Raw genomic sequence first — 12,345 nt, 5'->3', positions numbered from 1 at the left:
TTTTTCCAACTGTCTTATTTATAAATGGGGAGGTTCTACTGTCTGATTCCCATGGCTTTTGTGCTCCAGTATTAATGTCAGAGTGACACCATCACATATTCAAAGGAAATTCCTACAAATCATCATGAAATGGACAGTTAGGCTGCATCATTTCAAATATTAGGATTCCAGTTTTCAATTTTAAGGATCAGTTCCCCAGGGTGCAGGCTAATTGGCACAGCTGCAAGTTGACCATTAGAACAGTTCTACATAGAAAGTCAAGGCGCTCCAGTGTTCTTCACAAAGCTTGGGGCCAAATTTCGAAAGAGTCTTGACTGGGGAGATGGCTCAGTGAGTGATAGCACGTGCTGTGCAAACCCAAGGACCTGACCTTGAATCCCCAGAACCCATGTACAAGTTGGCCACAGAGTAGGGGCATTTCTACTGGGAAATGAGGGATGGAGACAGAAGAGAGTTGTCCAGAAGCTAAGAGCAGCAGCTAGCCTGACCTACCCAGTGGAAAAATCAACAAAAAGAGCGACTTTGGGTCTAACAAGGTGGAAGGTGAAGACTGATACCCGGAGATGGTTGGAGTGAATGCCTGTATGAAAACATATGAATGTGTGAACTCATACATGTACACAGCCCTCTATACATCAAAAGTTACACACACACACACACACAGTGTGTGCCAGTCTTGACATTAAACAAGGGTTAATCCAATATAGGCATTGATATGTTTTGTGGTTGTTTCCCTGGAAGTTAGAAAACCCAGGGCTGTCTGATAAATCGTGCATAGCATAGAATGCAGGAGATAAATTTCTTGAGGAGCTTCATTCAGTTCCAATTACCTTCAGACTGCCATTTTTGCAGCCTCATATTTACTCAGGAGTGAAATAACTGTGGAACTAATTTAAAAAAAGAAATTAAACAGTTCTTTGTTCATTTTGCATTTCTGTGCATTTAGAAGTGATTAGTTGTTCCTTCATCACTGGTAGGATTAAGTCCAATATTTACCAGTATAATTTTATTTTAAAAGACCTTTTGTCCTTCCGGAAGTATTTTAAAAAAACTTAATATTAAATGGAAACTTCGGATGACAAAGTTCTTTTTTATTTCGCCTGTGTTTATTCTTCCACTTCTGATCATTTAGTACTGATTTTGGGTGAGCCTTGGAAAACTAATTCAGGCTTAACAGCCGGGCCTTTTTAGTGAGGGAGTAAACCCTAAACTACCTGCACTCCACTGAAAGCCGGTAGCTTCTGAGCTGTTGAGCCTAGCCCTGTGCAAGCCCTCAAACATCAGCGTGGCCAAGTATTCATTTATGGTCCAGTGCAGGGCTGAGGCCGGCCCACAGGCCCGGGCGAAGCTTGCAGCTCTGGGCTCTTCCTGCGGAGGAAGAAGCAGGGCGCGAGGAGTGGGATCCAGGCCCACTTCCTGTCCGGCTGCGCGGGCGCCGCCTCCTCCCGGAGGCGGAGGACAGGGCTTCCATTCCCGCGTCTCCGCCAGGTTGACAGCGGAGTGCGCCGGGGCCGAACCCGCAAGACAGACGGGACACCCCGTGCGGCGCGAGGGTTAAACGCTCACCGCTCGCCCAGGGGGCGTGGCCGGTGGCACAAGCCAGCGAGCTGGGGGCGGGGCGGACGGAGGAAGGGGGCGTGGTCAGAGGCGCGCGCCTTCGCGGCCTGGGGGCGGGACGGACGGAGGAAAGGGGTGTGGCCAGAGGCCCGCGCCTGTGTCGCGGCTGCGGGGAGAGGGCTGTGGCCGGGGGCGGTTCCGGGCGGCAGGCCGGGGGCGGGGCGGGCGGAGGAAGGGGGCGGGGCCCGAAGTTGTTCCGCGCTGGGCAGCGGGGCTGGCGGGCGGACCGGGCCGGGCCGGAGAAGTTTTCGCTGCGGCTGCTGAGCGTGGGTGCGGGGCCCCGCAGGCAGTGCACGCCCTCTGCCATGGCTTTCCGAAGGAGGACGAAAAGTTACCCGCTCTTCAGCCAGGAGTTCGTCATCCACAACCATGCAGACATCGGCTTCTGCTTGGTGCTCTGCGTTCTCATAGGGCTTATGTTCGAGGTGAGTGGAGCGGGGAGGGGGGTGCCGCAGGGGCAGGCGGTCCCAACTCCCGGGCTCCGCGGTGCACACAAGGATTCCAGGACCTCATCTGGGCTGGAGCGAGCCTGGCTGTCCCGCACGTTTATCTGCACCCTTGGCTTTGTGCACTGTATCCACCCTGGCCTGGACCTAGGACAGTCCAGACAGCACCCCTAGCTCCTGTGCGGGCGGTGCCATGCTCTGTCGCCCCCTTGGGCACCCACCGTATCCTGCAACTCCCTGTCTCTCCGAATCTCTGAGATCCATGCCTGGCCTCGAACCAATTCCAGCTGTGCTTTCCTGGCCTCAGGATTGGGGTTTCCTTTCTGGCGTCCGGTTGCCAAGCTGGGAGACTCCCAGACCCGAAGTGATTGCACAATCCACCCCTCCCACCCCCCTTCTCCCAAGTAGGGGTTGCCAGATCTAGGTTCTTCCAGTGGAAGGGATCCTAACCCTTCTACACCTCTCCTGTGGCTTTCTTACTGTCTGGAGCTTGCTCCAGGTGATCACTTGTGGCCCTGGCTTCATTCCAGTGGGGGCCTTCTGTGACCAACCTCTCTTTAAATATGACCTAAAGGGCTAGTTCGAAGATATCCTTTGGCACTTTGGACTGTCCCTGCGGATCAATGTGTGAATTGGACCCAGAGCCTCATCCCCTTTTCAGGAGCCAGGGGAGAAGCAGGAATTCCCTCTGCTTTTAGGTGAAAGGTGATTCTCTTGTAGGTGCAGGGATGTGGGGTAGGAATGGAGGATGGGATCCTACATTCAGTAGTAGGCTGGTGTAGGCCTCAGAACTGTATTTGTTGACTACAAACCGGGTCAGAATTCAAGGGGCTGATGGTCCCTAGTACAGAGTGAGAAGAAAACGGTGACACTAAAAGTGGGAAAGACTGGAGGAAACTGATTATGGATTCGCTGTGGTATATGTAGTCTCAAGAGCCCCATATGCGACATGATATGTGAAACTCCCGTGGCTCTGACCTTAGTCTCCTGGTCCCGAGGATGTTCCTGTTCTCCTTTCTGGATAAAGTTGCCTGTCTCTCCTGTTACTGACCCAGGTCCTGTCGGGCTGATGAAACTGCCCCCTAGATGGGGCTGTTCTTGTGGCACTCAGGTCTGAGCAGGATGCATTCTCTTTGCCAGGCTGTAGGGTTTGTGGGAGAGAATCTGGGACTGGGGTTGGTGCCCACACTCTTTTGGAAATGCTGCCAGTTCACTTTCTCTCCTCCCCTCCACTCATGCTTTCCTTGAGGTTCTGGAGAAGAATGTCTCATTGAAGACTGATCGAAGCCTCAGTTTCCCCATCACTGAAGAAGCCGTTAAAACCTCTCTTTCTTACAGAGTGATTGTAAAACTTAAAGCTGAGTTTTTATCAGCAACGAAAGCCATTCTTCCCTACCAATGAGAGAATCTTTCTTGCTCCTGGACCCTTGTTATTATTTAACATAATGGCTTAATGAGAAGGCAGAGGACTTGCTCTGTTTAGCATTTGCCTTGTGTCTATTTGCTGTCCTCTGTTCTAAGAGGGCATGCTCCAGTTCTTGGGGGGTAGGGCTGGAATGATGCATGTGTCAATCAGAAACCTCATAGCCATGTGCTCCGCAGCTGACCAGAGTGTCTTGCTTACCCTGTGTCTCTCTGTGTTATCCAGCTTCTCTTAAGATTTTTGGCTTTACCTGTCTTTGTGCTGTGCAAAAAGGGACACCTACTGTTTGTATGCTTACCGCCTTTGTTCCCTATCTCTAGCCTTGCGGGAAGTCCTTTGCATTAGATCAGTGACAATCTGTGGAAACTGAAAAGTGCTGGAATTGTCGGTGCTAGTACCTGATGGAAGAGAAAGGACTAAGGCTTGAACTTCCGTTTGGAAGGACTTGAGATCCATCCTCCCCACCCCACCCCCCAACCCCCGCTCCTCCAATATCAATATCAAAGACTCCTGATCTGTGCTGAGTATAGTAGGTCTTTACTGTCTGTTCCCACCTAGCACTGTACAGAGATTATGTGTGTGCACACACAAGTGTCTGCGCGAGTGTGTGTCTGCCTGCATGTAGGCACACACACTCACACAAAGCACACACACACACACACACACACACACACTCGAGTGTGTGTGATAGTTATCTTTGAACTCTGCTATCATCACTAAATGAAACATCCTGGAAAGTAGGAGGTGTGAAGATACCTGAAAACCCAGCAAAGGACAGACTGAATTATTTCTGGGATTTTCTCCCTGTATGTGTGTTGGTGTGTGTGTGCTTGCATATAGGTAGGCATATAGTGGGAAGAAGGCAGTATGGGGGTATGGGGGGAACAGGGAGAAAAGACATCAGGCTCCTATGTTTGTATCTTGGGCCAGGCCAGGATTCCTTCATTTAGAAAGCTGAGCCAGGAAAACTGTATTGTCCTTCTTCCGATAGAATGTAACCCTTGTGATGACCCCCCTCCCTTCAGTCCCCTGTCTAGCCTCTGCTGTTCTCCACCCCCTCCGCACACTCTTGCAAGCCATAGCCTTCCTGTCCATGTCAGCATCTCTTGCTAGTCTAACCTCTGCAGCACTCATGGGTTTTGATTTCCCTCTCAGGATCCCCAAGGCTTCGGTTCCATCTTTAGGGAGATGTTGACGCCAAATTCCTTCCCTTGGGATCACTTCCTTTTGGGAACACATGAAAGGCTGTCTGGCCCCTGTTCCCCTCAGCTGTGCTCAGACACACTTTTAGTTTAGTTTTGGGTTATCTTATTTCCAAGGCAGGTACAGCTTCCTCCCCCAGCCCACATTTTGTCCCATCTTATGTCTGTTTGGAATAGAGCTGTTCTGTGCAGCCACACTGCACTTGGCTAAAAAATGTCAGGAATGTGGGACTTTATTCCCCCCCTCCTTCCTTTCCAGCTTTCTCTTTCTTAACTCTGCTTTGGGAGAGGTGGTGCAAGGGGCAGTTTTCTTGTGGACAGTTTGGCCTTTCTTAGGTGGAGTGTGGTTCTTCAGGGTGTGGGTGGCCAGTTGGGATGTGTGTCTAAGTCAGATTTGAAAGTAGCCACACACACACACACACAGACACACACAGACACAGACACACACACACCCTTCCCTTCGCCCTGCAGTGCCTTGTGCCACGTTTCCAGCTGAAACGTTTCCAGGCAGGGAAAGAGGAAAACTCTTTTCATTAGCGAATGGAGAATGAGAAATAGGTGGCACCTGGAGGAGAGGAAGCAATTTCTGTATCACCTTTAAAAATGTCATCTCGAGATGGAAACTGGTTTCTTCTTCGGTTTCTGCAGCTGCAGAGAAATGCTTCTGAGATTCTGAGGGTCATTTGTAGGGTTGGTGTTTGGTTTTTATAAAGGCCACGTGATGATGTGAGGGTTTAGGGTCCAGACAAGTTTGAGGATAGTGGCTGGTTTGGGCTTTTAACATTTCTTCCCTGTTTCTGGCCCCATGACAGACTTGTCAGGAAGAAATATTTGCAGCACATACGCTGGAAGCCCATTGCATGTGTCATGAGTGTTTGGATTGAGGGTAGTGGTGCCATATCATACTCCCGGATGTACCTGTTGGTGTCATAGCCTGTAACCAGGCAGCCAGTCCTGTTCTCTTGATGCTAGGTGAGAAGATAAGTTACGAATTGTGGAGAGATTCTTCTATTGTATAAATAGAAATCACACGAGTGACACATAGAAACACCTGTGTGTGAGTTGTTGTTGTTGTTGTTGTTTTTTAACTACCTTCTAATGCACTTTTGAGGATGTTGCTTTGTCAGCTTTTGTAATTCCTGACTTTATGCCTTTATCCCTGGAGCTTGAGACACAGTCTGCTGGGGACACTGGAGGACACCAGGAGGGTTCCCTCATCCTCGTGGATGTCTTCCTTGGTTCAAATCCTGAGTGTGGCAGTCAGTGATTTAAACAACAGAACGGAAATTTGGAGTTTTGAGTTTCTCTTTCTTGACCAGGATTCCAGTTTGAATTCCAGGATGAAAGGACATATTCATGAGTCTTGTCTTCCTTTGGCAAAAGTGAAAGATGGTATTGGTCAGTTGGTGAGGTGTTGACTCCAAGTGCAGGATGAAAAATGACAGGTTAAAAGCTCCCCTAGCATGGGGGTGCTTTATTGATGCCTGAAACAGTCACACTGATGACTGTTGCCTCTGGCTTCTTTACTGGGTCTGAGGGTCTGCTTTCCATCCTTGGACCACTCATTGGGGGCCCTGGCTGTCTGTCATTTTAGGGATGACATATTTTGAGATGAATACCTTCTGCTAAGTTCTCCAGCACTAGCCATGTACCATCCAAATGGCTGTCCTTGAGTCCCCTAATTCCCCCTTGCTCCAAGGATTCTGTGCCATACACAGCCCATTTTCTCTCGGACATTTGTCTTATTAGAAAATAAAAGGTGGGTACCAGAGGGTCTTGGTGGTGCTGCTGTCAGCCCAGGGGCAGTAAAGACTACAAGGAAACAGCTCTGGCAGCTAAATAGGTGTTACTTCTCTTGCTCACTCTGTCGTCTGAACCCTCAGTGGCTTATTTCACAGAGGCACTCTCCAGGCTGGTCACAGCAGAGCGCCTTAGTCCCAACTGTTTGTAGAATAACATGTGTTGCTATGGTGAAAGCCTCACTCTGGCAGGCACGAACTCCTTTTTGATCTGCTTCGTCGTGGCCAGGGGCCCCAGAAATCATTCTGTGGCATAGCTGATGTACCTTGCATTCCCACCCTGATAAGTGATGAAGCCAGAGGTCTGATAAGAGCGGATTAGAATTCCCACATGACAGAAATGCTTTCTAATCAGCCAGTGTGCCATTAGCTCACTTTGGTGGGAAACTTTACCGATGCTATCTCTTAACCTCCTTATGCAGTGCTGTGTATCTGGTATCCATTGGTACCTAATGGTTAAAGGAAGGAGGGGTGGGAGAAAAGAAAACAGCAAAACTACGGCTAGGGCTCCTGAACAGTATTCCTTGTTTCATGGACAAGCCTTTATGCTCTATGTACTCTGTTACTTTGCTGTGATTTACCTCTGCTGTCTCAGATGTCCTGCTGTGGAGAAGGACCAAACCCAACTTAGACACAGCTGGTTAGTGTTGTGAACTAACTGTGTGGTTTAAAGAGCTTTGCAAGGGATTCTTCTGGATGGTGTAAGTTCACATAACTTTTCTTGCTTTTGAACAGAGGAAATGGAGCCAGATTGTGAGTTGGGGGTGCCAAGGCCTCTGGGGCCCTCCTGTGAGTTTGTGGGAGCCCAGGGGTAGGGGTGGGGGTGGAGGTCGGCTGCCACATTGCCTCTTGATGTCTTCTTTCATTTGTCCGGAGGAATTGGCAGCCCTTTTGCATCTGTGAAATGTTTTCCTGGCCTCACCCTGTAATCGGGATGGTTTATGGGGGTTGTCATACCCATCCAGAGCCTGGCTTCTAGAGGAGAGATTTGGCCAATGACCATCCACTCTGCATTAGAGTCAGAGCCAAAATAAGAATCCAGCAACGTCTGGCTCACATTTAGAACTCAGCTCTAATGCCCCCACGAGTGGGGCGTCTGTGGAATGTAGCCACTGGTAGCTTTGTTATTCCTTTGTCTGAGTGGGTCTGTTTATTACCTGGAATTGACATCTCTGGACTGTTCCACTCTGAAGCCTTTCTGCCTGGAATGATCATTGAAATTCACATCTCCCTGTCAGAGACTATAGGGAGTGACCCAAATGCGTATGTCTGTCACATGTGAACACAGATGAGCGGACAGGAGCTTTACCCACCACTGAAGTCACTGCCTGCCATTATCCAACGTCTGTGTGAGATAAGGGGTTCCTGCTTGTAGTTTGCTCACTGACCTTATCATCAAGTTAATATTGTGGCCATAGCTCAAGGGCACATTTTCTGTTTTATGAGTTCATGACCTTAGAGGGCAACCTAAGAAAATATCTACTGTGTTTATAGAAGAGAAAAATAAGCCCTAGTCCCAAAAGAGGTTGAGAGATTTGCTCAAGACAGTTAGAGCAAATGTTTGACAAACCTGAAGCCATACCCAGTCCACCTCTGGTGTATCTTCTGTGTCTCTGCCTTGAACTCTAGACTCTGTCTTTGAATGCTAGTCTATGTGTGGAAGTCTGGGAAGATGCTGAAGAGCACTGTACTTATTCATTTGACTGATGAACTTGTTCAAATGGCAGAGTACCTGTGATATGTGTGTGAGCTCAGGGAATTCAGAGATGAATTCAGGGCTCTGTCCTCAAAAAGGTCACAGAGTAGAACTAACAGTGAGCCAGCTACTCAGGGGGTGGAGTCTGGAATATTGAGAATTCAAAGCTAGCCTGGGCAGCATAGTGAGATGCTGCCTCAAAAAGTAAAGAGCAGGCTGTGACAGAGCTCACTGGTAGACTGCTTGCCTAACCGTGCTTTGGTGGAAGAGCACATGTTAAGAACTAGCACCCTGGCTGTGGGTGTAGGATTGTCATGGCTGGAGATCTTGCCAGACATATCTGGTACTCATACATGTTATTACCCTGAGGCAGGGTATAGGGGCTCATATGGGAAAAAAATATCCCATAGGTTTGGGGGCTTTAGAAAGCAGCAATTCTTTATTACTGTTTTAAAATCTGAGTAAGCCCAAGACCCAGGCCCTGGCAGACCTTGCCAAATTTGGGTATCTCCCTCTATTGTTCTCCACCTTATTTTTTGAGTCAGGGTCTCTCACAGAACCCACAGCTAAATCATTTGACTAGCCTGGCTGGTCAGGGAGCTTCAGGATCTGCTTGTTGCAGTCACAGACACTTGCATGACCAGCTTTTGATGCGGGTGCTGAAGGTCCAGATTTAGGTCCTCTTGCTTGTGTGGGATGCAGGTTAGTGAGTCTCAGACCTGTCATATGGTGTCATAAGAGTTTTGTTTTCAGGACTGGAAATGAAACCCAGGCTTTGCACACGCTAGGCAAGTGTTCTTCTATCGCTGAGACACATCTGCTGCTCTTGGATTTTGTGGTTTTTCTGTTTGCTTTTTTTTTTTTTTTTTTTTTTTTTTGAGACAGCATTTAACTCTGTAATCTTGGCTGACCTGGAGCTTGCTTATATAGAGCAGGCTGACCTCCAACTCACAGATCTGCCTGCCTGTGCCCCCTAAGTGTGATTAAAGGTATGTGCTACTGTGCCTGGCTCCCTGCTGTGTCTTTTTTTGTTTTGTTTTCTATTGTTTGTTTGTTTTTTGAGACAGAGTCTCACTAGTAGCCTGGCTGACCTTAAACTCAAGGCTATGCTCTTGTCTCAGCCTCCCACTTACTAGAATTACAGGCATGAGCCACTGTGTCAAGGGGACAGCACTTCTTCATAGACCTGGGTTTTACATCGACAGAATATTGTTTACACAGGTCATTCTACATCTTTCTTATTAACTTAGAGTCTCAGCTAGGGCGTATTCTTTCTTCTTTTCGTCCTCAAGAGAATTTTTAAAAGAACATTCTCTTTACAGGGAATTCTATTGAGGGGCTCATCACCTCAATAGGTAGATGTCTGTAGCTACCAGGGAAGGAGAAAGACATGACCTTCAGGACAGTGGGACAGATGGAGTTTATAGTGCTGTCTCTCTAGCCCTCCATGGCCTCTGCTTCATTAGCACTTTCTGGTTTCTACAGTGCTGGAATCCTCACAAGTGGGTGTTGAGTCAGTGAGGGCATGGCTTGTGTTTAAAGGTGCCACAGATAGGGTTTAGAGCAGCGTGGGGGTCCTTGGAGATGTAGTCCTTGGGAAATGGGCCTACCCTCCAGCAGTTCTTCAGAGTTCCACAGGAAACCCCAAGGTCTGCTCCGCAGCATCCAACTTCTGGCTCAGACAAATTCCTCCGAACTTGCAGCCAGAATTGACCTTTTCATACCCCACACTTCTAGAGTTTGTAGTATATTTTCAACTTTTACTTGGTACCGGATCAACTTTTGACCTCTGTGGGCAAGGGATAACTTGTTTGTATGGATCCTATGACGGCTGTGTGAAAGGCAGATGGCAGATCTGAGAAGGAATGTTTGATGGCTGATGTATTTATTTCGTTTTCCATTAGCACTTTTGTCTTTTGTTTGGGCAAACTGTCTAGAGAGTTTTCTTCAGGGTTAGCTTTGTGGCTAGTACCTTGTGGCAGCAGGGAGGTAGGTGTGTAATAGAGACAGCGGTGAGGCATGGATTCTGCCTCCAAATTGCCATGTGGCCCATGCAAGGGCCCATCCCTTCACTTTCACTTCTTTGAGCAAACACTTGCTTTATTGGGGGTGGGGTGAGTGGGTGGGTGAGTGGATGGGCAGGGGGTGGGTTGGCTCTCCTGTAGCTCAGCTGTGTCTTTTTTTTTTTCTTTCTTTTTTTTTTTACCATGGGCCTGTGCAACAAGGGCAGAGGATGAACACACAGCCTAAATTGCCAGGAAGGAAGAGGGGGGGATAGAAGGAGGAACCTGCCTGTCTCCTCCCATACAGATTGTGACATGTAACTTGAGCACAGTCAGTTGCACGTCCATTGGATTAAGAGCCTCTACTTCCCTTTGATTTCATATTTTATTTGAGTTGGAATCCGCTTTGAACCGGAGTTTGGCTTGGCATCTAATTACGGTGTATAGCAGAGATCAGGTAGGGAAGGGGAAAATCCACGATGCAAAGGAAGCATAGTCAGACCCCACTACTGTCTTCTGTGAGGTTTGACTCCACGGCACGGTCCCTGCCTGGCCTGACAGTTCTGTATACTTTGCTCTGCCAGCTCAGGTTTTCTCACCCCACCCCTCTGAGTGTGGTCTGGGACCTTAGACTGAAAATAACTGTTTTTCACATTAAATGATAGATTGGTGTTTGAGTGTGTGTCTCTGCCCCTCTCCCTGGTCCCCTCCGTTGTATTGCCCCCCACCACCATCAACCTAGTGTCCTATCCTGACCTTACTTCCTTCTTTATCTCTGCTAACAGCGGCACACTTTCTTCCTCACAATATTGGGAATGAATCCCACACAGCAAGGAGCAGAGTTTTTGTTGGTTTGGTTTGGTTTGAGTCGGTTGTTTAAATAGGATCTCTCAATGGTCCATGCTGGCCTGAAACCAGTGCTGGATTGCAAATGTGTACCGCCAAACTCACTGTACCAGTACTTAACCATCTTCTGATGCCTAGTTGCAAGTAAGAAGCATGAGTTCCAGGACAGATAGGGCTACACAGAGAAACCCTGTCTCAAACAAACAAACAAACAAACAAACAAAACCAAAAAAGGATTAGCCATTACATCTACATTTGAAACACTACAGTAATTTGGGGGACCAGTGAGATGCTCAGTGGGTAGAGGGCCCTTGCTACAGGGTTGACTTCAAACTCAGGAACCTATATTTGCAGAGAGAAACTGTAACTCCTCCAAGTTTTCCTCTGACACACACATGCACACAACGTACACAAAAAAATAAATATAATAAGAAAATGAAATACCACATATTATTTTTTTTACTAATCCCAAGTTGGCAAAAACAAACAAACAAACAAACAAACAAAAAACAAAAGGTTCAAGTCAGGTTGTGGTGGCACACGTCTTTAATCCCAGCACTGCAGAGGCAGGAGGATATTTGTGAGTTCGAGGCCAGCCTGGTCTACAGAATAAGTTTCGGGACAGCCAGGTTTACACAAAGAAACCCTATCAAGGAAAAACAAAACAAAACAAAACAAAACAAACAAAACAAATAACCACGAAAAACCAAAAACAATTGTTCATACTTACGCCTACCAAAGCAATAGCTAGTTAATTAACTGTCATAATATTTGGCTTTTTATAAATTAATTTGAAAATACTGTAAGACATTCAGTTTTAGATAGAGAATATTTTGACCACAGAGCATTCCCTTGGCTACTGCTATTTATCCTGTTGCTTTCTGACTTTGTATTTTGTTTTCATAGTAACAAGATAGGAGGAGATCCTTGTGACATGGCTGTGTTAGGAAGCTAGTAGAGGCCAAAGTTTACAGAGGTCACGGTCACTCACAGACCTACAGCTAGACTGCCAGAGTTTACATTCTGCTTCAGCCCTGCCATATTGGTAAATTAACTTTTGTATGCCTCAGTTTCCTCATCCTTAACACAAGATTAATAATATGTCATATAGATGTCGGGAGCTCTGGAAGTGTTCATGTAAACATCTAATATATATTTATATTAACATATATTAATTATATTACCATATAACACATAAAAGGAGGCTAGATACAGCTACCAATAAGATGTTGCTTACTCTTGTCACTTGCAGAAGGTGCTGGATAGTACCTCAGCTATATATAACTTCTCTTTGTGGCTGTGTCATCATCCAT

General features: G+C 47.4%; 1 protein-coding gene across 1 annotated transcript in view; it reads left to right on the top strand.

Annotated features, from left to right (window-relative positions):
* Positions 1-1,816: 1,816 nt before the first annotated feature.
* The window catches only part of Tram2 (translocation associated membrane protein 2), a 76,780-nt gene continuing 66,251 nt past the window's right edge, over positions 1,817-12,345 (top strand). Inside the window, exon 1 of the mRNA XM_021636469.2 lies at positions 1,817-2,042. Coding sequence (XP_021492144.1) covers positions 1,923-2,042 — 120 coding nt within the window. The 5' untranslated portion in view covers positions 1,817-1,922. The remainder of the gene's footprint in view (positions 2,043-12,345) is intronic.

This window comes from Meriones unguiculatus, chromosome 16 (assembly GCF_030254825.1).
Source record: "Meriones unguiculatus strain TT.TT164.6M chromosome 16, Bangor_MerUng_6.1, whole genome shotgun sequence".
Classification (NCBI taxonomy): Eukaryota; Metazoa; Chordata; class Mammalia; order Rodentia; family Muridae; genus Meriones; species Meriones unguiculatus.
This window is presented reverse-complemented; position numbering and strand designations above follow the sequence as displayed.